At 35.1% G+C, this 26,819-nt stretch overlaps 1 protein-coding gene across 3 annotated transcripts; it reads left to right on the top strand.

Annotated features, from left to right (window-relative positions):
- Positions 1–9,809: 9,809 nt before the first annotated feature.
- On the top strand, positions 9,810–26,504 carry LOC128559608 (cyclic GMP-AMP synthase-like). Of its 3 annotated transcripts, XR_008372497.1 has the most exons (9): positions 9,810–9,945; positions 11,434–11,603; positions 14,208–14,256; positions 16,514–16,563; positions 21,005–21,452; positions 21,897–22,059; positions 22,880–23,286; positions 24,197–25,016; positions 25,096–26,504. XR_008372497.1 is itself a non-coding variant. In XM_053551839.1 (8 exons), the coding sequence occupies exons 2-8, from the start codon at positions 11,515–11,517 to the stop codon at positions 24,455–24,457; spliced, it is 1,401 nt and encodes a 466-aa protein (XP_053407814.1). In that variant the 5' UTR covers positions 9,810–9,945; positions 11,434–11,514; the 3' UTR covers positions 24,458–26,504. The 3 variants fall into 3 exon arrangements, 2 of the variants coding, with proteins under 2 accessions (XP_053407814.1, XP_053407813.1); XM_053551839.1 differs by having other exon boundaries at positions 21,005–21,386; positions 24,197–26,504; XM_053551838.1 differs by having other exon boundaries at positions 24,197–26,504.
- The last annotated feature ends 315 nt before the right edge of the window (positions 26,505–26,819 follow it).

The following is a 26,819-nucleotide window of genomic DNA, read 5'->3' as shown; positions in this document are numbered from 1 at the left end:
TTTTCTATGATAAGTAAGCACTTAATTTAGTAACGTTTGACTGGTATTTTGAACACAGTTCGAATGAGAGATATTAACATAATGAATATATTCTATGAAATTGCTCATTTATTACAAGCACTTCACCGTTCATTAAAAAGTGTGAAAAACTGCAGGTGTACCAAGAGCGGTTAACAATGTACAAACAACTCAATTATCAACCATATTATCGATTGCAGAACGTGTTCAACAATCGATCAAAAACAATCAATAACACCGATTGCTCTTTATGTCGTTAATAAGGGGGGCAGTTGCCAATTTAGCACCTCTTTATCAAGACTTTGAAGTTTGACCGCTGATTAGGGAAAATTATGAGCGGGAAAATTATGAGCGGCCGACGCATGAAAAAATGACCGTTGTTCAGAGTAATTACCGTCTATGGGAAGGACTTTGGCTGGCCGCTGGCCGAGGTCGGCAGGTGGCCGCTATTCACGGCCTTTTTATGACTATATTTCGACGGGGGGAAATCTGGTTGCCCGTTGTCGACAGGTGGCCGCTACTTACAGGTGGCCGTTAGCACAGTTTTGACTGTATATCAGTGAGAAATGGTGCTTTTTGAGATATATAAATAAGAAATGGTGTTTTTTTTCTAGAGGTACCAATGAGAAACGGACAGCTTTCCAGGTAAACCAATGAGAAATGGTCTTATTTCCAGATATATAAATTAGAAATTACGTTATTTCCAGATGTATAAATGAGATATTGTGTTATTTCCAAATATACCAATGAGAAATGGTAAGTATTATTTCCTGGGTTCTTTGACAATCTTACCGTGACACACCATCTGTTGATATTTCAAAGTTCCATACGGCTTTAAATTGTATGTTAAAAAGAGCATTCCAAATAGATGTTATGCATAATTACACGCTAGAAAAGTGCTACCTTAAGTACTGCAAATGAACTTTCACAGTAAGAGTCATAAAGGGAGGTAATCAAAAACAATAGATTCAATCAAACATTCTACTATGTTCATCAATATTCAAACCTTTGGCGAATATTAGAGAAAGTAACTATCGCAAATAAGATTTAACAAGAAATTAATATATGTTTATAACGGAAAATGTGGCAGCCGCATTTTAAACAATGGTATTATGAGCCTTTAAAAGAAATACCCCACATTAAAGAACCATTTAAAAGAAGCTACTAGAGGAGATAGAAACGGCAAACAGAACACCAACAAATTCAAACATTTTGCTACGATATTGTTTATCTGGGTCCAGTTGTTCGAAACTTTAACAGGCGATTAAGCTAACGGTCAATTAACCTATAGAGTTATATTTCGACATTTTAGAAAACTTAGGAAAAATGTATGAGTTAATTATAATGAACACTAAAACGTCTCTGCAGTAAAATTAAAACATCGTACTAGTGTTTCCCACCAATACTAGTATTTTGAATCTTAATTTAACAGGCGGTTATATTAGTTTAACAGCCCGTTAACCTTTACCCTGCTAAATTGCTATAATGGACTGGTCCATCATTCAATTTGGGCAGTACCACTTATTATTCGAAGAGGTGTTTATTGTAAATTTACTGAATAAATAGCGAACAGTGCAGACGATGATCTTGGACATCTCCCTCTGCCATGACTGGTTAATAACTTCCTTTTCAGAGTGGATGAAAATTTCTAACTTTATCAGTTTGAAAACAAAATACATTTTCGTTTTTAACTAATTAAAATTCTACCTCCAAGGTTCACTCACATATCAGTTAATCGTTAACACAATAAACCAGTATGATAGAAAGATGACTATCAATCTAACTATCAGTGGTAAGTTGCGTTAGAGGATGTAATTGTTGAAATAAATTCATGCTTCACATACGTTTTAACATGTGTAAATAGATTTCTAAAATTAATCTCCACACGTTTATAGCATTATACTGTGCTTGATCAGTACTGTTCTCCAGCTAACGAATAAATCGTAGATATGTAGTTACCATCTGGCTATAAAATACACTGGAATGTTATGAGTGTGTGGAGACCTTTATGAGTACTTTCAACTGTCGAAAATAAATACAAAGAGGCCTATAATGACTCCAACTGAGTCTTAGTGCTTACTTTACACAGTCCCATATAAATGCACCGAGCTGTTCAAACTAAAAACACATTGTACTGTTTACATGTTTACAGTGTGTGGAAACCCGAGGCCGTCATGAATACTTCAAACAGTAAAAATGATATCTGACTGTTATGAACTTGCGGAGACCGAAGGCCCTCATGCATTCTTTAAAAAGTAAAAATAAATACACCGAGCTGTTACGATTGTGTAGAGACCAAAAGTCTTTCTCACGTAACTTTTGATTTATTTTGCAGCGAGTACGGAAGGAATGGATTCTCGATCTCAAGCAAGACCAGAATGTCAACTTTATGGAACGAGGTCTTTTACTTTATTACAATGTATATTATATTATCATAGTATATTATATACACATATGAATTTGTTTATATTCATACTGTTGGTGGTTATAGATTAATTCCCAATTTAGTTTGCCGAAGTTTTGTTATTAATCTTTCTTTGTATATTATCATAGTAAACCGCTCATTTCTTTATCAGTTACAGTTTCGTTTTGAAAAAAAAAGATAACAAAGTCATAACTCGGACACATTTACTTACTTTTAAGCCACTACTGCAGTCACTCGTCAGAATTCGACGAAACCATTGCATTGATATTTTCAAAACATTCATAATACGGTTTGGAATTTAAATATTCTCACATATTGAATCATGTCGAAAGATATTCTTTAATTTTGCCAGAGTTTGCTCTTTATTGCGCAGACTTATTTTGCCCAACTAAAACTAGGGGAGGTCTCTCGTGCTTAAAGTTTGTTTTGTTTTTGTTGGATTTATAGTCACATTGATATAAAGGTGGACATACGGTGACTTTTCCATATTTTTGTTTTTGGCGGAGGAAGACCCTAGGTGCCTCTCCATGCATTATTTCAGGAATGGATGGGCATCTGGTTAGAATTATTGACCTTCTGTAAGCCCTCACATGAAGAATTCTACACCCGTAGCGAGGTCTGGAACCCACTTTGGAGAGGGGCAAGTTATTCAAAGTCTTTAACCTTAACTAATCGGCCACAGAGGCCCCCATACTACTATGTGAATTCATCAATAATGCTATTTATTCCATGTATGTTCAGTTGTCGAATGAATATAAGTGACAACAGTATTTTTTCCATAGTCGACCATGGTTTTATTTTGCAGTTGTACTTGAACCAGCTTGTTTTGACAAAAACAGAATTAAATGTTACCATCCGTTAAGTCCTTATCAGATATGACAATCCAAAAATTGTAAAGGTTGCATATTTTTGTTAACGCAACTCTGTATTATTTATGTTTTATAACTATTTAGTTTTGCGATGGTTTTGTTGTCTTTTTATTGGCGCAACGGATGCGATTGTCTTGAAATAACTAGACCCAGCGCTCTTCCTGCCGACAATGCTACAGTCTTAGCCATTTCAGCAAAATCTAACAATTCATTTAACATGACACCAAGGTATTTATAACTGTGTACCACTGATACTGGAACTGAACCTATGCTAAATACATTACAATACAGCTATTTGTTCTAAAATGAACTACATTTGATTATCACCATTGTAGCAAGTAGTACACTGTTACCCGAAACTGAATATAGTGGTCTTACACAGCTAAAATATAAACAAAATAGCAGACGAACTACATGTTCAAACAACTGGTCTAATACAGGTAAAAACTGAGTCTAGTTTTAGTGTAACCACTAAAAATTTATTCCTTCCCTTAATCCTGTTAATTACATCCAGAAATCATATTCTAGACTGATTATTTAGGCTAAAACTTAGTCTCAAAAGTAGTTGGTTCGTACTCAGCCATTTCGACTCTGAGGACGAATCGGTTGGGTGCTTGATTACCGTCGGTATCGAAACGCTTTCCTACTGGTTCCAATACTGGTACCCGGTATAAGCTATATAAGGACCTGCTGAGCAGCTGACAGATCAGAATCTGTCTGGCTGTCGTTGTGTCCACATCGTCAGTAACTATTTATATTAAAGTAATTATAATAAATTACAGAATGCCTACTAGGATCTTGTCTCTTTTAGGCTTGATTTCTATTGGTTTTCTGATTCCTGTACCTGGAGGGCTCACTGCAAGCATTGCGGTTGCTTGGAGCTACTAAACTGCAGGGTAGGCTGACCTGTTCGTGGAGGGCTCGCTGCAAGCATTGCGATTGCTGGGAGCTACTAAACAACAGGGTATAACGATTCATATCCTCTTAGGTTATAAAGAAAGGATATCTCTTCTCGTTCAGAAAGGGATAAGCTCATTTTAGATTGATAGGATAAATTAGCACATCCACTGTTCAAGAGGGACATAAACCTGTCGTCTGCGGGTACAGGATAGACATATAGGGTCTGATATAACACTTTAATTATATCTTGATTAAGGATAGTCCATCCACTACACTTTTTAATCACTGGAATCATTTGTCTATTGTCTATAATTTTAAACTGATTGCTGGCACCTTAAATCATTTCATTAATCATTGGTAACTAATCAAACGGCCAAGAAGCCCAGAGGAAAATTATCTATCAATAAAAACTGAACCCAAGTAGCTACACGTTACACCATTAACACTCATTTTATTTCCAATACACCAAGTATTAAGAATATCAAATAGATTTTGTAAATCCCTTGCAGTTTCTGCAACAAGAACAACATCATCTGCATATAGTAGAATACTATTAATATCGTTATTGATTCATGAATAGCAGTAACTAAGTCATTGGTATATAAATTAAAAAGGACAAAGGGCAGCCATGTTTAAGATCGCATTTCACTTCAAACAATGGAGACTCGAAATCATTTTGTTTAATATAACGCTGTACATCTTTATAAAGTGACACAACAGCACGGAAAGGGTTTCCTTGTAGACAACACTTATTAATTTTTGACCATAATATAGATCTTAAGATGAAATCATATGCTTTTCTGAAATTAATAAATGCAATGAACGTACTTATTTTCTTAAGTTTCCTTGTTTATATTGTATTAATTAAAGTATGTACATGATCAATTATAGAAGAAGACCTTTATAAGCCTAGCTTTCGGGTCTTATCCTTTTTCAACATGTATAATACCGATACTGTAAATTGTAAAATGCAGTATGCACATATGTTTGAAATAAAATATGTTTAAACTAATTATACTTTTACTTTTTATAAAACCATTCTGTTTATCATGAACTATTTCACTAGACATACACCATTTAATTAATTCAAGATACTACAGTACACTTTATACATGGATGAGGCTAGTGTAATACCCCTATATGACAACGGATCTCTAGGGTTGATGATTTTGGGACCGGTGGCCCTTTAGACCATGTAGATGGCACCATACTCCTATTGTAACAGTGAATAAAAACAAATGTGTGAAGGGCAGAGTCATTTTTCAGAAGCCCTGCAGGTATGTTGTCAAAGCCAGGAGATTTACCAGCTTTAGTTCGTACAATAGCGTGTTTCTTCAACTGATATTAATCGAGTTGAAATGTAAGCCATCAACATCCTGCCCACACACATTGAAAAATCAGTAGCAGAAAGTTCACTCCAATCATTTGTGTTCAAAAGGCAGGAGAAATTGTGAGCCCATTTGTCTAGGACTTGGTCCGCATTTCTATTTATAGAACGCATCAAACATTTTCAATTTCAGAAGTTATATTTTTTTTATTCTTTCATTTCTGATTCCTATCTTTCCAATCTCTTTCCAAAATTCGTTTGATTTTGTACTTACAAGATTATCTATATCATTTTGTGGCCGAGTAAAGTATTTTTTCTTAGCCCTTTGAACACAACAATCAAAATGCTTCCTTTTTGCTACATATACTGTACTTCTTTTTTCATGAGAGGCACATTTTAACCAGCATTTCTCAGCCTTACTCACCAGACGATTCACTTGTCCACCATGGATTAGACATACACAATTTCTTATTGATACGCCTAGAAGTCGTAAACTTAACCGTTTTATGATGTAGCTTATTTGACATTTCACAGTGGAAGATTTCAACAAGTTTTTCATAATTTGTATCCTGATCCTTTTGTGTATTACTCATACTGTCTAAAGAAATAATGACTTCATTTAACTTTTGTATAACTTCATTTCCTGTTAAAAATCTTCAGGACAATTCTTGGTATCATAAACAGTTTATATACAGTAATATTTTTTTACAGTAAAACCATTATAAAAAAAAAATGTGAAAAAAAAATGTCAAAAGACAATTTCCATCGTAAAAACAATGGTCAGGTTGTATAGTATTTGAGTTAACTTTAGAAAGAAACTGTCTGAGTCCGACATTAAATCCAGTGTTTTAATAACTTCAAAACTGTTAAACTTATTCAGGTGTTCATAGAGAACAAGACAGAAATCTACACTTGATGCTCCTTGTGGACCAATAAAAAAAAGTCATTTTTGATAAAAATTCTACCATTTAAAATACAAAAAAATGTATCAAATAAGAGATAAAAAGTTCCGTAACTGTTAAGAATATATTCTACAGCATCTCTTTCTTGGATGTTATCAACCCCAGGTATATGATCAAGGATATCTGAACAGCGGCTGTTGAAATCGCCACATAATTTATTATGTGCATAAATGAAGTATCATACTGGTAAGCATGATCTTGACACAACAAAGTTTCATAAAAATCATGTACATCAATCTGCCTTGAAGAATATTGGGGAGGAAGATAACAAACACATACGTGTATATTTAACATATTTCGGAACCTGTTTTGGATTTTTTGTGGAGTTTTTTTTCTATTTTGTCCAACTAATTTATAACCTTCAATATTTAAGCATTCATCATTTTACCTACTCCAATTGTATCACATTTACAAAAATGTAAACATATTTCCATTAATTTGTAATTATCTGAAGTTTCGTTGATGTTCCAACCCTTAACGTTCCAAAAGCCGCATGTTAACTCCTAATGTCTACTACTCCCCGTGGACAATCTCCATCCATTGCCATTTTGCTGTCTGTTCAAATTCTGTTTACTCCTATTTCAGTATCGATTATTGTTCCTTTCAGCTGAATACCTATTATATATACAAAAATGAATGCTATATCGAGTCTTTCCGATAAAATACAAAATTGTTCAGTTTTGGATTGAGCTCCGATGTTTAACAGTTTTTCAGTTATAAAACGGCGGACAGTTCACCCAAAGTGTGTTCCTGGATTCTGTACCAGTAATGTCTTTTTCCCCGTAAGTAAATGCCAACTGCTCCACATAAATCAGATCAATATCTGAGGTGACAAAATAGTGATTCACGTCTTATGAAAATCTAGTAACGGGAAAGTCAACTCTGAATTAAAACAATCTTGGTATCGGGTCAACTAAAGAACATTTCAGGCGGTAAAATTATTTTAAAATCAAACCAGCAGTTGCTGCGAAGAAGACTCTTAAGATTTCCACTATAGTTACACAAAGAAACCGTGTTCTGCTCCCTGCTGGTAATGCTTTAAAGAGGTCGAAATAATCTATAGAAATTTGGTATACCATCACCAATGGAACACTTCTGTAGAATTATTTCTATTCTGACATTATGATTCTCAAAGTTTCTGCCGTAGTTTTAAAAAGAAAACACATCCCCTCCCAACCTCCTTTAGCATAGCGGAAATACATGAGGGTCACGCAATGATCGTTTCCGTGAAATTATTTTGAAATCAGTTCGGCAGTTTATGACGAAAAAATTCTAAAAGAAAACATGCCAGCTCAATGGCGTCCATGTTTTTCAAATAAATAAATGATTAGGAACATTTCTTTAAAATTATCCATTTTAAAACTGACTTTGGGTAAGGACTTAGTGACTTTTTGTGTGTGGCGTCTGGGCAGAGTCAATGGTAACTCAATCCCAAAAAAGCCACTCATTTCTTTTTCTCCAAACATTTTTCATATACACAGGTAATCACTTATTCTAAAATGGCTCGATTTGTTTGCCAGTTAAACGAAGAAGAATGTCAAGCTCTTATATCTGTATATTCTGCGATAAACAACGGTTGACGTGCGAACCAGTAAAAGAACATTATGACGTCAATTACGACGTCAAATTGCCACATGACGTCCGGTTCATTATTACTCGAATAAATGGAGCCCGGCATAATTTTTACCAAAATATTTCAATGACCATGCAAGAATGAAAACAATCAGGCCTTCTTGTGGTTTGTCGTCTAATTTACCACGATTAATGATATTAAACCACTCGGGCGTTAAACAAAGTGCGTACGTTTAACCATAAACCACATTACGTTTTGTTTACAATATCGTGTCTAAAATGGCATAAATACGTATCTTTTGTGTAGTAGAATTCCATGACTTCTCGTGGAGAATCCTTGAGTCCCCTACCTGTTGTCCTATTATCGAGGCTAGTATGGTGAACTTGTCAACCTGCACATTCCGCCTTGTAGAATTTCCACGTTTCTCGGGAAAGACCACCCTACTCTACTTTTAATCCAATTATTCAGGCGAATAGCATTTCAGCCAGATTTATTCCGATTTTTTTTGTCAGAAATGGCTAAAATGCACTTTGAAGAAATTCCACGTTTCTCGGGAAAGACCCTCGCCTCTTCTTTTACCAAAATTATTCAGGCGAGTAGTATGTAAGTTTCAACCTGAAATGCTCTGATTCTTTTTTTGTCAGAAATCAGTTGAAATTCACATATTTGTCTTGTATAATTTCAGAATTTATCGTGGAGAACCACGAACCCATGTCTCTACTTTTGCTCCTATTATCGAGGCTAGTATGGTGAACTTGTCAACCTGCACATTCCGCCTTGTAGAATTTCCACGTTTCAACATAAATTACTCAGATTTTTGTCAGAAATGAATTAAGATGCACCATTTTGTCGTGCATAATTTTAAATTTCCAGGGGAGGACCCCGAACCTATATCTCCACTGGTACTCCAAATGTATACATTTCAACTTGATTATACCATCTTGTCTTACAGAATTCCATTTCAAAATTTCTCGGGGAGTAAAACCCCAATGTTACTTATCCATACTAGCAGGATATAATTTTCAACCTAATGTGCTCAAAATTTGTTATCTGTAAATGGCCTTAAAATGCGCCATTTTGTCTTGTAGGATTCCAAAGTTTTCAGGACCCCTGAACCCCCGTCATAGCATATTACATAATTTCATATGCTTAATAAAGAATGAAGAAAAAATTCAAAATTAATATTGACGTGTAAAATCTCAGTATGTACCTAAAGTCCATGTATGCAACACTCTCCCGAAAAAATATGCCTCGGTATTTTTTTTCAGGTCTGCAGTGTGTTAAACTGCACTCCCGGCTCAATACAGTGACAAGCTATACATGTACATCTTATTATTGCATACCGTTAAGTTACAATGGTACCGGAAACGTCAATATTTGATGAGAGACCACGTATTGTTTTCCCATAGACTTCCATTATAACATTATGGCGTGTATGGCCTTCCATAAATCGAAACACGTATATCGAATCATGTTTTGCGGGAACTGTCTTAGTTCCACCATATTATCGGACGAAAAACTTAAGTAATTTTCATGCGAATGAGATGACCCCCTGTTATTCGGGCTATTGAACAAATTCATTATATTTACATTAAATTTATGAATACATGTAGATACGTATGTAATAAAAAGGTTTTAATCTTTGCATCAGGAAATATTCACTCGTTCTTTAATGGAAGATTTCCGCTGCATATTTCCCGACCTATAAATACTGAAAGCAAGTAAAATATGAAATGTATTTCTACCGGTCAATACCGGCGTACTGAATGCGCTTTGTGATTTGTAAATCGAAAGTAGACAACCTTTGTAAAGTCCCAACTTTACGGTGGAAATTCCATTTATTCATGTTTTGGTTTTGATACATTCCCGAGGTAAGTAATTATTTTTAATCTTATCCGTCTGTCCGTCCGACTTTTGTCAGCACAACTCCCTAGATTGTTGTGCACATCGTCGACTAGTCCAAATAAAAGTACGTTTAGGGACAGCCTGTAGTTATCCCGTTATAAGAGATAAGCCATCCCGGAAAGCCAGACGAGCAAGGCAAATCGTCTCGGATGTACTATTGAATGACCAGACCTTGTTGCGCTTATATTACAGGTTTTATGATTGGATGATTGACCCCTTTATTTTCATATATTCTGTCTGGGAGCCAAACATTCTTGTAAGCGCATCTCATTCTGGCTTAATTCATTTGGCATTCAGGTTTGACCCAACGAAAATGCTAGGATCCTGTGGAAGGTAAAACAAAGTTTTATGACACGATTCTCAGTTTCACAACCGACCCGCCTGCTTAGCTCAGTAGGGCGTGAGTTCGATCCCCGGGCAAAGCGTATATTCTCCGTATTCTCCGTAAAAGATATTGTGTCTGAAATCAATCGTCCTCCACCTCTGATTCATGTAGAGAAGTTGGCAGTTACTTGCGGAGAACAGGTTGGTACTGGTACAGAATCCAGGAACACTAGTTAGGTTCATTGTCAACCTTTACATAACTGAAAATTACTGTTGAAAACGGTACTAAACACAAAACAAACAAATAATTTCACTTCATGCCGTGACGAGTCACCAGAGCTATTGCGATTCCCTCGGCGTCGGCGTCGTGTGTAGACACCTATATCTCAGTTATTACCCATCAACTGAATGAAACTTCATTACTGTCACCCCCATGATAATACTAACTGATTGACAAAGGTTCGATAACTCTTGCTTTCATTTTGGTGAAGTTATGCCCCTTTTGGACTGAGCAATTTCTTTTCGCAATTGTCAGCGAGTTAGTATATCACAACTGAATGAACTTTCTTGTATTTCATGATATTGCCTCTTAGCATTTAGTCGGCTAACTCAAACCCCTTCAGATTTCTTGATATGAACACCTTTTTCTCTTTTTGTTTTGATATATCTTTACTTTCATTTTATAGTGTTCCTCAGTATTGTTTTACTCAACCAGCCCCCATCCACCAAATATTCATCCTCAGAAATGATCCCCGTTCCGAAAATGTCTTTGTTAAACTTTTTATCTTTTATCTGCTGACAACTCTGGTTGTACTCGGCCTGATATTGGTTTTGAAATAAAATCTTGGGGAAACATTTTAGAACAGTCGACACGCTTTTCTTCGATAGCAAAAAAATAAACTGCTATTAAAGTTAACGTTGGATCCCTGTTTGTAATGGACTGACAGAAGGCTGAGACGGGCAGACGGGAGTGGTGGAGGTCGGAGCTAATTTCAAGTGCAAGTACTGGTGTTCTAAAAAAGACTGCACCTACCTCAGACCAATATGACTCAGTTTAAACATTATATATTTTACTATTATTCTAAAAATTTAAGGCAAAAATGTTTTTAATTCAAGTTTTCTTTTTTCAGTGGTCGTTTACCTATGTTCGCTAGTTGATAACCACAACCATTGGAAGATTATTGCCAAAAACAGCTGATTCAACTGTAATAATGGAACAACAGGATATCCTTGCTATTGGCTTCATTGTTGGTTGTATTTTTGGTTTGATGTGTGTTGTTGGTGTCATCACGGTGGCTATGTAAGTTACATTCATCAATTGTCTTGATCGCGTTTATTTTGTCACTCATCTAATTTTTAGCCGGCGATAGGAAGCATATCGAGAGCTTCCTTACAATTTGGTGTTATTGCAGACTAATGATTAATGTTAAAAAAGGGGAAGTCGTATTGACACTTGAGCGGATCAAAAACATATATTCAACATGACATCAGATACAAGACCCAAACACTACATCTGTGAATACTAAGATTTGACTAACCTCCGAGTTGTTTAGTTGATAATAAAACAGATGTTGCTTTTTTTGTTATGTCGATATAAGGATCATCGACTTGGTAAAAGTATACCCTCGGTCGACTTCAATAAATCATCATGTTGCAGTGATTGTTTAATAGAAATTGTCTTTGAATATCAGTTATATGATACCACTGAGTAAGACAAAATCCCACACTGATATAGTTATATACAAAATGTTAATATCCTTTTTATCTAAGGAAAAATACAATAACACCCAGTTTGAGTTATCTCACATGTATTTTAAGAAATAAAGCTTAGGCTAAGTTACGATATCACCGTATCGAATTAAGGATATCAGAAATAATCGTATGTATAGATATCCAGTATTACATTGAGTGTTATCTATAATATATTAATCATAGTTATGGATCTCATTAAATAAGCAATCACTTAAGTACTGGTGTTCACTCAGATATCACTTAATAAATTTATTGATTATTATTATTATACCAGATTTATATAGCGCCCTTTTCATGATCAATTTCACGTTCAAAGGCGCTTTACATAGTTCAAATGCAACCACCCAGGGCGCATAATTCATCCTCTACTAGTGCAGACACAGAGCGATCTGACCAGAGGGACAGAGTGAGACAAAGCCCTCACGAGGATCGAATCCCCGACCTCAGGATTGGAAGGCCAGTGTGCAAACCACTGAGCTATCCGTCCACCTAATTGGTATTATAAAATGAATTAAGCTTATCACAAAATGAATTGTAGATAGAATTGAATCAGTTATTATGATGTTTTGATATACAGTGCAAAGATTAACTAACTCTGTAATGCGTTTTTACAAAGTTATTCCACTTTTTCGACTGAGTAAGGTGTTATTCTACTCGCCCCGGCGTCGGCGTCGGCGTATCACTTTCTTGGTTAAAGTTTTTCAGCAACCTTTGTTTTTCTGTCATATCTTTGTTACTATTGCTTATATCTTACTGTAGCTTCACATAAACATTGTCCAGCATACAAACAAAGTATGTTGAGGGGCTGTGCCCATTATACCCACGGTCAAGGTCACCAAGTTGTTATACTTGGAATTATTTTCATGTTAAACTTTTTCGAAAGCTTCGTTTATAGACATATTTTGGTACTTTAAAAGATAATGACTTGAAATTAAAATTATTTCTTTATAATCATCATCTGCATGTGTGGTTACAATCCCCATAACTCTAATTGTATTTTTGACAGAATTATGCCCCTTTCATACTTAAAGTTTTTTGGCAATCTTCGCTTTCTGGATATAACTTTAGTACAATATAATATAATGACTTGAAACTTAAAATGTATCTTTATCATCATCATCTGCATGTGTGGTAACAATCCCCATAACTCTGATTTGTATTTTTGACCAAATTATGCCCCTTTCATACTTTTTTTTTAATTGAGACATAAATTCATTTTACTGTCAAATCGCCGAATAGTGGAGCGCGCTGTCTTACGGACAGCTCTTGTTTATTTAATTTTTTGTGTGTTAGCCGGTATCCTATTTAACATCATCCGAGGGCAATGTTAGACCTGGCCTTGCAAAGTTGGTACCGGTTTTGAACTCGCCGTTTATGTCATAGTATTCTTTTAGCAAAGTTGGTACCCAATTTGAACTCGCCGTTTTTGTCATGGTATTCATTAAGCAAAGTTTCTCGTTTTGAACTCGCCATTTATGTCATGGTATTCATTAGCAAAGTTGGTACCCAACTTGAACTCACCGTTTATGTCATGGTATTCATTTAGCAAAGTTTGTACCCAGTTTGAACTCGCCGTTTATGTCATGGTACTCATTTAATAAAATTGGTACCCAATTTGAACTCACCGTTTATGTCATGGCAAAGTTTCTCGTTTTGAACTCGCCATTTATGTCATGGTATTCATTTAGCAAAGTTTGTACCCAGTTTGAACTCGCCGTTTATGTCATGGTACTCATTTAATAAAGTTGGTACCCAATTTGAACTCACCGTTTATGTCATGGTATTCATTGAGCAAAACTGGTTCCCGTTTTGAACTCGGCGTTCATGTCATGTTATTCATTAAGCAAAGTTTCTTGTTTTTAAATCGCCATTTATGTCATGATATTCATTAAGCAAAGATGGTGCCCGTTTTGAACTCGCCGTTTATATCATGATATTCATTAAGCAAAATTGGTTCCCGTTTTTAACTCGCCGTTTATATCATGATATTCATTAAGCAGAGTTGGTTCCCGTTTTGAACTCGCCATTAGTGTATTTAGTGTTTTTTTTTGTGACAGGGCTTTATGGTAGTAAAGCGTCGCTTTCCTCCGACAGCTCTTGTTTTGTTAGTATTCAGACCTATTTCAATATTTGTTTTGTTTCTTATTTTCAGTATCGAGTGTTTGAAAGAATGTTGTGACGGATACGAGAAAACGACAGTTGCAAGTATCATTTTAATATTAGTGAAAGAAAATGAAAGTAAAATAATGAAGCTATAAGTACATGCTAAAATCCGATATGCTCATGTTTGAAACTCCTGACAATACGCGCATGTTCACTTAATGCTGATGATGTCTGCTAAGTATCATTTAGATAGGACGGAAATTGTAGGAGAACTTAAGTGCAAAAGGTACACATGTAGTTGTACTATCATTAAGTAAAAAACAACCACACAATACTAAAATAAATGAGGGGCCTCGAGTGGTTAAGGCTTCTGACTTCATATCATTTGCCCCTCACCGATGTGGGTTCGAGCCTCATTTTGTGTGTAGATTTCGTCATGTGAGGAAGCCATCCAGCTGGCTTAATGAAGGTCGGTGGTTCTACCAAGGTGCCCGCCCTTGATGCAATAACGCACGGAGGGGCACCTGGGGTCTTCCTCTACCATGAATAGCTGGAAAATCGCAATATGACTCACAATCAGGTCGGTGTGACGCTAAACCCAACAAAAACAAGCATAAACAAAACTAAAATGAATGATTTTGGCATGAAACTTCCATATGGTATTGTTGATGATGTATTATACCAAGTTTCATTTGATTCGGATGGAAAATGAGGTATTGAGTAAACACGAAATAAAATGCAGTGCTTTGATTTATCTATACATTTATGTATGAAAGTAAAGAAACCTTGTTCATTGATGGAAGAAAATAAGAGAATATGTACACAATTTACTTTCCATTTTTCGTTCGTTTGTCAGTCACTCGCAACTCGTTCATCCGTCTATCTGTATGTCCGTCCCCCAGTCAAAAAGGTCTGATCCTGCTGTAACTTTAAAAGTACATGATGATAAGGACTATGGAAAATATGCAGGTTATTTATCATGATTATTTGGTTACAATGTTTAAAAAGAGTAATATGGAAGATATGCATTCCATTTTTTTTGCTACATTTAAAATTGTAGGTGCTAAAGCAATTAAAAACTTATTCCGGTAGTGGACACCATTTTTGTTTACCTTTGAATATATGCCCTTTAAAAATGTTTTCAAAGAAATAGCGTCATTTATGTATTTTATTACATAATTACAAATAGCGTCAAATGTATTTTTATTACAGAATTACTCATTACTTTTTATTACAGAATTACTCATTACGTTTTATTACAGGATAACTCATTACTTTTTATTACATGATTACTCATTACTTTTTATTACAAGATTACTCATTACTTTTTATTACAGGATTATTCATTACTTTTTATTCTAACACGATCCGCAGCAGTTGCTATATAAACATATAGCGAAATCGCCTGTACATGAATCTACGATAAAATATAGCTCTTCCATTCCGCCCTACGATTGTAACATGACTGTGAGATTTACTCTGCTTCGACCCGTTATATACAGTATAATACCAACTAAATATTCGACTTTTTCAGTGCTAGTAGTAATAAAAAGTACATCAAATTTTCTGAAACAAACAATTTCTAACTGATGAATTTATTTATTTATATTTTTACCCGGTAAGTTTCAATTTCAACACCAGTGCATCTATGTCTGGTCATGTGTGTAGTTTACAATTTCTGCGTTGAAGGCACCACAAATGTCAACTAGATTCTACTTTGACAGTAAATAAATCATAATTCATGTTCCAATCTTCCAGACTCAAGGTTTTTACGTGTTTATATGCCGCCGAAATGTTCTGGCGTGTATGTTTCAGTGCCATCATGTTGGTGACGTGTACTATTTTTAGAAACTGCATATATATAAACTTTGAATTAAGTATTTACCTCTGATTTCTATACCCGACCTTAGATGTTATTGAAAATAACATTTTCACGGCAATACCTACTTAACACTTTAATTAAAATTTACTGAATATCGGAAAATTCCGTTTGATGCAACGTTTTCTATTCGTGGGGAGTTTTTTATAATAGCATATGGCCAGCCGAATGACATATCGCGCTAAAATGTAGTGCTGTAAAATGCGAAGAATTTGCGTGGTTAGAATCGAAATAATTAATATGTTCCAATAATTTTATCAGTAAATAAAATACGGGCAGTCGTTCGGATGCGAATATTAAATCACTCGTTCTACGCACTCGTGATTTAATTATTACGCATCCGAACTCCTGCCCATATTTTATTAACTGATAAGATATAGGCACATATTTATTATTTCTTAATTACAGGATTACTTATTACGTTTTATTACAGGATTTTTTGATAAGATTACTCATTTTATTACTTTTTATTACAGGATTACTCATTACTTTCTGTGGTAGTTGATGATAGTTACAGTAGCAAAAAGTAAGTTCCATTACTTTTTTGTTTTGGCTAAATATGTGTAGAAATAAATCCTTCACAACTTTCAACGTAATCGTAGTTGCACATATTATATGGGAAAATTAGATCCATCGATTTTCCGCACGAGTGAAAATATTTTATATAGCGCAAAGAAGGAGTCCTTTACTTTATTTAGATTTATGAAAAAAGTATTATAGGTAATTTAGCTTTGCAAACGACGGTGATAATATTCAATGCATTGTCTTTCTTATGAATATTTTTTTTTAAAATGAATTTAAAAGAAAATGGTCTTTTTTGCATATACTTTATGTCTGTCTATCTACAATTAGATACATATTCTAACACGATCCGCAGCAGCTGCTATATAAACATATAGCGAAATCGCCTATACATGAATCTACGATAAAATATAGCTCTTCCATTCCGCCCTACGATTGTAACATGACTGTGAGACATTATATACAGTATAATACCGACTAAATATTCGACTTTTTCAGTGCTAGTAGTAATAAAAAGTACATCAAATTTTCTGAAACAAACAATTTCTATCTGATGAATTTATTTGTTTATATTTTTACCGTAAGAAAATGTTTCAGCCCGGTAAGTTTCAACTTCAACACCAGTGCATCTATGTCTGGTCGTGTGTGTAGTTTACAATTTCTGCGTTGTAGGCACCCCAAATGTCAACTAGATTCTACTTTGACAGTAAATAAATCATAATTCATGTTCCAATCTTCCAGACTCAAATGTTTACGTGTTTATATGCCGCAGGGGCGTAGGGACGATTTAAGCATTGGGGCGGCGGAGGGGGTGTCCCCCTCCTATGAACGGGGTCCGGGGTGGCCCCGTGAAAATTTTGCATATAGCTAGAGTAAATGGTGCAATCTGGCGACTTCTTGGACTGCTCAGTATCTGTTGAACATACTCGTTTTTTTTTCGAGTTTTCACCCCTATTTACAGTTTACTATGTTTAAACACTGTAATGGCGGTACGATGTTAGATACGGACAATGTCTTGCCAGGGTAAAACCAGTAGCCTAATGTCTAAGTAGGGGATCGAGCACAACTTCCTGACTTAAAGGGGTAATCCAATCCTTATAGCATTTTAGTCATTAAATGGCATTATAAAGGTAAAACGCAATTCACTGTTTTCTTTGAACCATTGAGGGTTCTTTTTACCAAATGATCGATTTGGAAATGCAAAATTGCGAGGCTGATTGGCCTTTGATATTTTTATGTAGAAGCTGTAATACTTGTTAATTTTACTAGATCTGTAAAATCTACGAGGATTTTTCTACATTTTATGCGTTGAATTTAATCATTATGATTGGTGCCTTTGATTTTCAAACAACATGTTTAAGTGTCAAAAATATTTAATTTAATATATTTTATGTAAAGACATCTAAAGATCCCGATTTGCATTTGTGTTTTACTCAAGATACTTTCCTTTGTCGGGAGAAATTGAGACACAACATTAATTGCAATTAATTGCAATTTTGGCAGTAAACAATTAAAAACGATTAACTTTCATTAATTAAATTAATGTATTGCCTATAATCCGAGTCTGCGGGGCGTGAAAATACGGCGACCTTGGTCGTTGCGGATTATCGGTTTTGTACAATACCCTGTCACCAAGGTGATCTAGCAAGGTGTCGGTGATATGACAAGATTCTGTGTACATATCAGTCGCCGATGCACTTCATGATAAATGGAAGACCGCTGTATTTATTTTCAATTATATTTTCTAGCCTTTTCAAAAATTTACGAGTTCGGCATTTCACCGCTCCTCGAAATATTGGGGCGGCGGGCGCCGCCCCTGCCGCCCCAGCTCCTACGCTCTTGTGTCGCCGCAATATCCTGGCGTGTATGTTTCAGTGCCATCATGTTGGTGACGTGTACTATTTTTAGAAACTGCATATATAAACTTTGAATTAAGTATTTACCTCTGATTTCTGTATCCGACCTTAGATGTTATTAAAAATAACATTTTCACGGCAATAACTACTTAATAATTTAATTAAAATTTACTGAATATCGGAAAATTCCATTTGATGCAACGCTTTCCATTCGTGGGGAGGTTTTTATAATAGCATATGGCCAGCCGAATGACATATCGCGCTAAAATGTAGTGCTGTAAAATGCGAAGAATTTGCGTGGTTAGAATCGAAATTCTTAAGTAAAATATGGATAGTTTGCTGAAATTTCTTCCGTTTGACAAAGAATAAATAGATTCTTATTTGCCCTTGAAGACCATTGCAAACAACTTAGTAATCTATATTCATTTAGCTATTGTTTCATATTATCTTCAGTTTTCTATAGGTGAAGATGAAAATGGTCTTTTTTAAGCATTTTGCAGATGAGTTTAAGGTTTTTTCGCTATCGGAAAAACTCGAACATTCTCGTATATTTCCGTCAATTCTTACGGAATTGAAGTTTCTTAACGGTAAAGACTGTTTTCTTCTCACCCGCTAAACTGCACACATGTATACGGATTTATAAATTAGTGGACGCTCCCTAATATGACTTTGTTTACAGCCAATAGTCAATTTTAGACAGCTTGGGGATCGAAATTCAAAATTTCAAAAAGAAGAATTTCGAGATCGCACCGACTGATTTGGATCTTGCTCGAAGCTCGAAACTGAAATGTTCAGTGTTTTATTCGAGCCAGCATTGAACATCGAGTCTGTCGAAATGGAAATCTTAAATAATAATTTCGAGCTTGAATTAAATTTCGAGCGTATAAGAAGAAAAAAACTTAAAAGTTTCAAAACGTTGAAATTTGAGGCGACATATTTTGGGCAAGTTAGAAGTAGAAGATCGAAATTCAAATTTTCGAAAGGATGACGTTGAATTTCGCTGACATTGAAATTTGGCACAAACTCGGAAATCGAAATTAAAATCAAAAGAAATTATCGAATTTCGAGGTAGAAATGAAATTAGAACCAGCAGGAAGATCGAAATTCCAATATTCTGAGCTAGCGTGAATTTCTAGTCAATCGGCATTTTAAAAATTTAAATTGCGATCTTTAAACTGGCTCTTAAATCAATACCTGCTCGATATTCAAATTGAAAATTTGACTTTCATTTTCGAACTTGTTCGACATGCAGTGCTACATTTTCGAAACGTCGAGCGAGCTTGCAAATAAAATCAATGCAAGATCGAAATTCAGCTGTTTCAAAAGTTAGTTTCACATTCAATCCTAGCTTTAATTAAATTCGATTGCTTTGAAAATTCGAGCAGGCCTGAAATATAATACCGGGAATAATCTAAAGTTTAGATTTTTTAAAACTTAATTTTCGATATATCCGATCTTGAACGATTTTTGATCTTTGAATTATGATCTTGAGCAGATCGCAGTTTCAGTATTACATTGCAATTCAGCTTTACAAAATTTGTACGATTTTCGAGCTGGCTCGACACTTATTGCTTGCTCGATATTTGACTGTAAAAAAAAAACAAACAGTCAGGCTGTTCATTCAATACAAGATCGAAATTCTACTTTTGGAATATCATGAATTTCAATCATTGAGCTGGTCCGAAATTAAAAGCTTTTGAAATTAGACGTTTTTCAATCTTCAGGTTTAGCTTGGGATCAAAATTCGACATGTTATGAAGTTGAATTTCTATCTTCGAGCTGGCATAAAATTCTAAGCTAGTTGGACACGGCTCACGAGATAATAATAAATGTGCAGTTATTTGATTACACACAAAACTATTTAAAACCCTTATTTCATAATCAGGATCATCAAACAAAGTATTATAAAAGCGAGCTTCTATCTGAAAATCCATGTGATCAAAAGGATTAATGTAACGGTACATTGGCGAAGAAGGGATTACTTGTTAGACATCGGCCTAAAATAACGGAGTAGACCGAAAACTACCGAACAGTCTCGACAGCCGACTTATTATCGGTTTTTGCGGTGATTCTCACGATGGGTCTAATTTTCCCATATGTATTCTTTTAATTTTGACAACATATTTTTATAACACCAGTGAGTTTTGATATCACCTTGAATATGAATTCTTTTCTGTTTTTTCTTATAATGGACCACTGAATGTGGGTAAATGTTATGAAATGAACAATGAAGTCCACTTTTGACTTACATTTACGATTCTCTAGCTACAGGAAATACTGTGCAGTTGATACACATTGAAGGCTAAGCTCAAAGCTATTGTAACTGTGTATAGATAAAGAACAAGATACAATAGTTCGCATTCATTCCTCGACTGCTAAATTTCTAAAATGGACTGGTCCGTCATTCAATTTAGGCAGTACCACTCATTAATCGAAGGGGTGTTCACCGAAAATTTACTGACTGAAAAGCGAACAGTGCAGACCGTGATCTTGATCTTGGTCTGCACTGGTCGCAAAGGCAAAATCACTTGCAGGTTAAATGATTTGTCAGTACGATATACTGATTTTCATGTAACATCTATCTTTCAGTAACAACGCTTACTATGATCAAGAAACAACATATATGATGAGTGAAACAAACTCCTGCGATTTCTGTGGGGACGATTTCATTGATTCTTTTCACCTCGATAACCACCACAGAACTACGCATTTTGCAATGTGCAGACTAGAGAAATACAAGCAAGTGCGACTGGCTGACAGCGCGAAAGATTCAATAAAAGCTAAGTGTGAACAAGCTAGATTACACATGGATAGATATCACAAATGCAAAGATGCAGTTATGGAAGTCCTTGAAAATATGCTTACACACAGTAGCAATAGGGGTCGGTTTTGTAAATTACCAGACAGAGAAGGGTCCACTAAGACAGGACTTAAAACCAGAAAACCGGTGGAATTCGACTTCAGCGTAGAGGTATTGCTGCATGAAACACCAGATTTTATTTTTGGGGTTGAAGCTAAACACGAAGTTAATGGCAGGGTAAGTGCTTTGAAGTTTTACAGAAAAGAATGTTTCCGCATAAGCCTTACAAATGATCTCGCTGGGTGACGTATCATCTTGTTTGAGTACTGATTTTACCGTTAGTAGAAGCTTTTGTTGGTCAAGTATTCGGTTTTTGGATTATGGAGCTGAGAGTGGGAATGTCAGAGCACAGTATGAATGGCCTCCAAACTACGTTTAGCATGAACTATGCTTTCGGTTCTGTCGCATTTTTTATTCAGAATATGGGTTCCATTGTTTATATATATATATATATTCTGCATCGCTTTAAAATTTACTTTCTTAATGATGTTTTGTACTATACACCTCTCCTTACCGCCAAGGTAATATCCAAGTTTTCTTGGTCTTGCATTGTAAACAAGTAATATATAATCGTACAGTAACAGTACATGGGGTTACTAGTGTCATGTGTTTTTTTTCCAGTACGATATCTCGTATAACAAGAACGTTCCACCATGTTCTGCACAAATTAGACTGAAGCCTGAAGATGTTCAACGATTCAATGAGTGTTGTACTTTTGGGATATTGTCACCGTCCGCATTAAAAAGAGCGTTCCACAAATACATGAAACGTGCAAGAATTGTTGGTAGGTTGTTTCTTAATTTTGTTGGGTTTAACGTCGCACCGGCACAATTATAGGTCATATGACGACTTTGCAGCTTTGATAGTGGAGAAAGACCCCAGGTGCCCCTCCGTGCATTATTGGTAGGTTGTTAGTCTCTGTTAAGAATATAAGACTATGAAACAATTGATATCAAGGACACGCACTCTTTTCTTGGAATGAGTTGAATGTGTTTTGGTTTAATATTTGAACAGACAAACTCTATTTTATTTAATAAAAGTATCTACCATGGTTATCATTTTAAGTCTAAAATCATGTAAAAGAACAAATTAGAAACAAGACATCGAATCCAGTTTAAAGCTAATGAAATGCATAAATTTCTTGCTTATGAAATGCATAAAAGCGCCTGAAATGTCTAATGTTTTTTTTTACCAGCGTTTTGATCGTTGCTGTTCTTGTTTTAATCTATTTTGTCCTTGTATATTAATAAAATCATTTTTTTTTCAAAGACGGCTATACCAAAAATGTTTGGATTTAGTTGGTGACGCCTTTTTATTTCTTCTAAACAATATATACAAACTGTCGAATTGATAGACTCACCTTTATTCGTCACATTCGTTACAGAAGGTACAACACTTAACTCGTCATTCAGCTATTTCTCGAGTTGCCCAGTACAGCCTCTGTGACCACATTCTTTATGTGATAAGTTTTCTATTTTGTTTCAAGTTTTACAGGAAAGTGCATAGTTTTGTTGATACTACAAAATGTATATGCTTTTCTAGTGAATACCAGTTATTTAATTTGAAAGTGAGCAAGAAGACTTTGTGTTACTGACATTTTACAGGAATATATGGAGTAAAAGTTAGTGTTCCTAAACTACAAAATGGTCCGGCTGTCAGACTTGTCATCAAACATCATGATATCCCTCATGAAATCGACGTTGACGTGACACCAAAGATAATAATACCATTCACGCATGAAAGTCGTGGATTTAACTGGCCACGTGGCAGCACTTACGAGTTCTTGACGGAAAAAGATATATGGTATATAAAAAATCAGCCGCTTTATCTTGTTCCAAAGAAGGATACATTCTGGTCAGTATCGTTTGCGAATTATGAAAGTGCGGTCCTTAACATGTTTCCAAACACTTCTACTGAAAAGAACATTCTACGCTGTGCGAAAGTGAGGCTAGAAGCATGGCGGACTCAATCGCCGACAGAAATGAAGTTAATCAGCTCTTACATTTTAAAGGTATGTGAAATGCACATGGTAGTTTCTTTTTTTCTCTGGATAGCATTTGTATCTTAAAAATAAGCATTACGAGTTAAAGGTAAGGGTAGATTTCCCGGAAGCACAAAGCACAGCAAACAAGACCAGAACCATGCATTTCAAAATAGGCACGCAACAAATAGAAACTGTAGTGGACAAATATAGGAGGAGACGGGTTACTTCAAACAAGTACATTTAAGTTATATTCAAGATGCAAAAATGATTATGGGGTAGACAAATGGATGGGGGTGTTGGGGCAATTGGAAAAAAGGCAAAAATGAGTACTCAACAAGGAAAGCCACGCTCCAAAAATGCAGTCTCCCCAGACGATAAACTATAGACCCGCACAAAACCAACAAATACACAAAGGCACACAAGCACGCACGTTCATAGACAGCAAAAAAACAAAACGAAAAAAAAACAAAAAAAAAAACAAACAAAAAAACAAGTAGGAAAACACAACATAGTGGGACACCGCTCAGGGATGGCCGGTGGCAATAAAAATACGTTGGGAGCTCCAGCCAGTACATACTTAAAAAATAATGACTTGAGCCACTATGGTACAAAAGAGTACAAAATGTCGCAGTTAGGAACAGTTCTTTTTTTTTGTTTCACGGTAATTTTGTAGGGTGATATTTATATGAAATAATTCAGCAGAAAGTATATTTGTAGAGCTGTGTCAACATGTGTGAAATAATCTTGTAAACGCGTTCTGTTGTAACTGTTGAACTTGAAATAACGTTAGGATGATCAGAAGTCTTTACCTGAAATAACCCTTGTTGAATATGTTTTACCACTTTACCGGACACCCTAGCTTTTTTCATTTACAGACTCTTCAGTAATAAAATTCATTATTATTATTATTATTTTTAAAACATCTGTATACTTTTAGGAAGCATTTTTCTGGTTGAGGGAGAACTTGCCGGACGACTATCTTTGGACGCATGACAAGTGTGCAGACAGATATTGCAATTTCCTCGAGGAGTTAAAGTTTTGTTTTATGCACAAACATCTGTTCGACTACTTTTTTCCCACCACTGACCTCCTGGCTGGTAAAGAAAACTCGCGGTCTATGATGATACAATATCTCGATCGAGAATTAGCATGGATACAGACAAATGATTCTGTTGTGAACACCCTTTACTACGATTAAAACAATTATGCAATAAATATTGACTAGAACTAAGAGAGGAAAATAATACAGATAAACCATTAAAAAGTGTTATTCACATGATAATGGTACACTTGAAATAAACATTGGAATTGACGGTCATTAAGATGTTACGTGGACAAGGTTTTATTCAAATGATAAAAGTACACCGGAAATAAACATTGTGCTAAAATGTAGAATGTGCTGTCTATAAGATGTTCCATGAACAAGGTTTCATTCAAATGGTAAAGTACACATGAAATAGACATAGTGCTAAATTAGAATGTCGACCGTTAAGATGTTCAACATGGTTAAATGTTCCATGAACAAGGATTAATTCAAATGATAAAGGTACACATGAAATAAACATTGGAATTGACGGCCATTTACATATTCTGTGAACAAGGTTTTATTCGCATGATAATGGTACACCTGAAATCATCATTGGAATGGACGGTCTTTAAGATATTCCGCGAACATGATTTTATTCAAAATTAAACATTGTGCTAAATTAGAATGGACGGTCATTCATCATGAAGAGGGTGTCGTTCAAACGATACAGGTACACCAGAAATAAACATTGTGCTAAATTAGAATGGACGGTCATTCACCAAGAAGAAGGTGTCATTCAAAAGATACAGGTACACCAGAAATAAACATTGTGCTACAAGGCGGTTATCATGATGATCTATGAAGAGTTCATTGAAATGATAAATGCACACCTGAGATAAACATTGTGCTTAAAGCAGTATAGTTGGTTACTAAGACGATCCATGGAGATGTCATTCAAGTGATAAATGTTCGCCCGAAATAAACATATCCATGAAGATGTACACCTGAGATAAACATTGTGCTACAAGTAGAATGGATACATTAAGCACTGTATTGAAAAGTAGAATGGGCGGTTATGAGACGATTAACGAAGAAGATGTAATTTAAATGATAAAGATACACCTGAAATCACCAAAATACGATTCACATTGAAATAAACACAGAGGTCGAAATTCTTACAAGAATGAATGGTCATCAGGATAATTGATGGATAATTGTTTTGACGAAGCTGCCTGAAAATTGGAAATTTTAGTCTTATTATTATATGGAGTGCCATGTTTGTATTTATTCATAAAACATGTTTTCTGCAATTCATTTTATGTGGTATCATTTTGTCACACCATTAATGCTTTTCATGGATATAACATGTCGAAAATCATCTTTCGATATAATTATTATGTCTCCCACCACACAGTGGTGTGGGAAACATATTGATTTACTCCTGTCAGTGTGTGTGTGTGTGTCTGTCTGTCACAAATCTTGTCCGCACTCTAAGTCGAACATTTCTCATCCGATCTTCACCAAACTTCATTAAAATGTGTTTGCCAATAAGTCCTCGGCTAAATTCGATAACTAGCCAAATCGACTCAGGCACTTCGGAATTATGGCCCTTGAAACTTGTTTTTGATAATCAAATCACTGACAGTCTGATAAGGCAGTTGTGGGAGACATGCGCTTTTCTCAAAAGCACCTCTAGTTTTTTAGATATCATTAAATATAGATATGTATAAAACGTTTTATTATATATATTTTTGTTATGATTCTTTGAAGAAAATACCCAATGATTACGCATCACAAATAGAATAATCTTTTATTTGGGAGAGATATTATGTACAATGCCATTCGTGCAGATCCACTGGGAATAGCTATTTTTCCAAAAACGTTCTATATAGACATTGTAAAATATAGCAGTTTTGATATAATTAAAAAAAAAAGGTGTACCTACATTAAACAGATCTAAGTTCAGAAAAAGAATTAAGCCACAGTAAACGAGGGTTTGACCGGCTGTCTCTTCTTTATATTAAACCATATTACACACAGTAGTTTCTAATTGGTCAAAAAGGCAAAAATTAACCTATTAAATTGGTAATTTTAGTATTTTCTAAATGTATCACACTATCAAATTTTACATGAATCGGCTATGTTGTGTCTCTTTATTATATCATTTTTTCCATGTCTTTCACTTTATCAATATTCACCAATAAACTGAGGAACTATATTCCGTGTAGCTACTACCTTACTTTGATCAACCAAGGACAAATAATTGTGGTCTTATGCCGACTCAGGACTCGTATGTTGATTAAAAGGAATTTCAATAAAAAGTATAACAATTCCATTAGGAAGTAAAACTTAATTTACTACGAGTATTTTCATACTGTTTAACAATATTTTCTTCGCTTCCATCACAATTTTTCATAGAATAATGTACGTGGGTTTTCCCACGGGCAATTTTACCGGACTACTGAATGAACCATGTTTTGCTTTCAACTCCTTGGCTACACACAAAATTACGTGTATGTATTTTTATTCGCCA

Source organism: Mercenaria mercenaria, chromosome 9 (genome assembly GCF_021730395.1).
Source record: "Mercenaria mercenaria strain notata chromosome 9, MADL_Memer_1, whole genome shotgun sequence".
Taxonomy (NCBI): domain Eukaryota; kingdom Metazoa; phylum Mollusca; class Bivalvia; order Venerida; family Veneridae; genus Mercenaria; species Mercenaria mercenaria.
The sequence above is the reverse complement of the archived record's forward strand: the minus strand, read 5'-3'. Positions and strand labels throughout refer to the sequence as shown.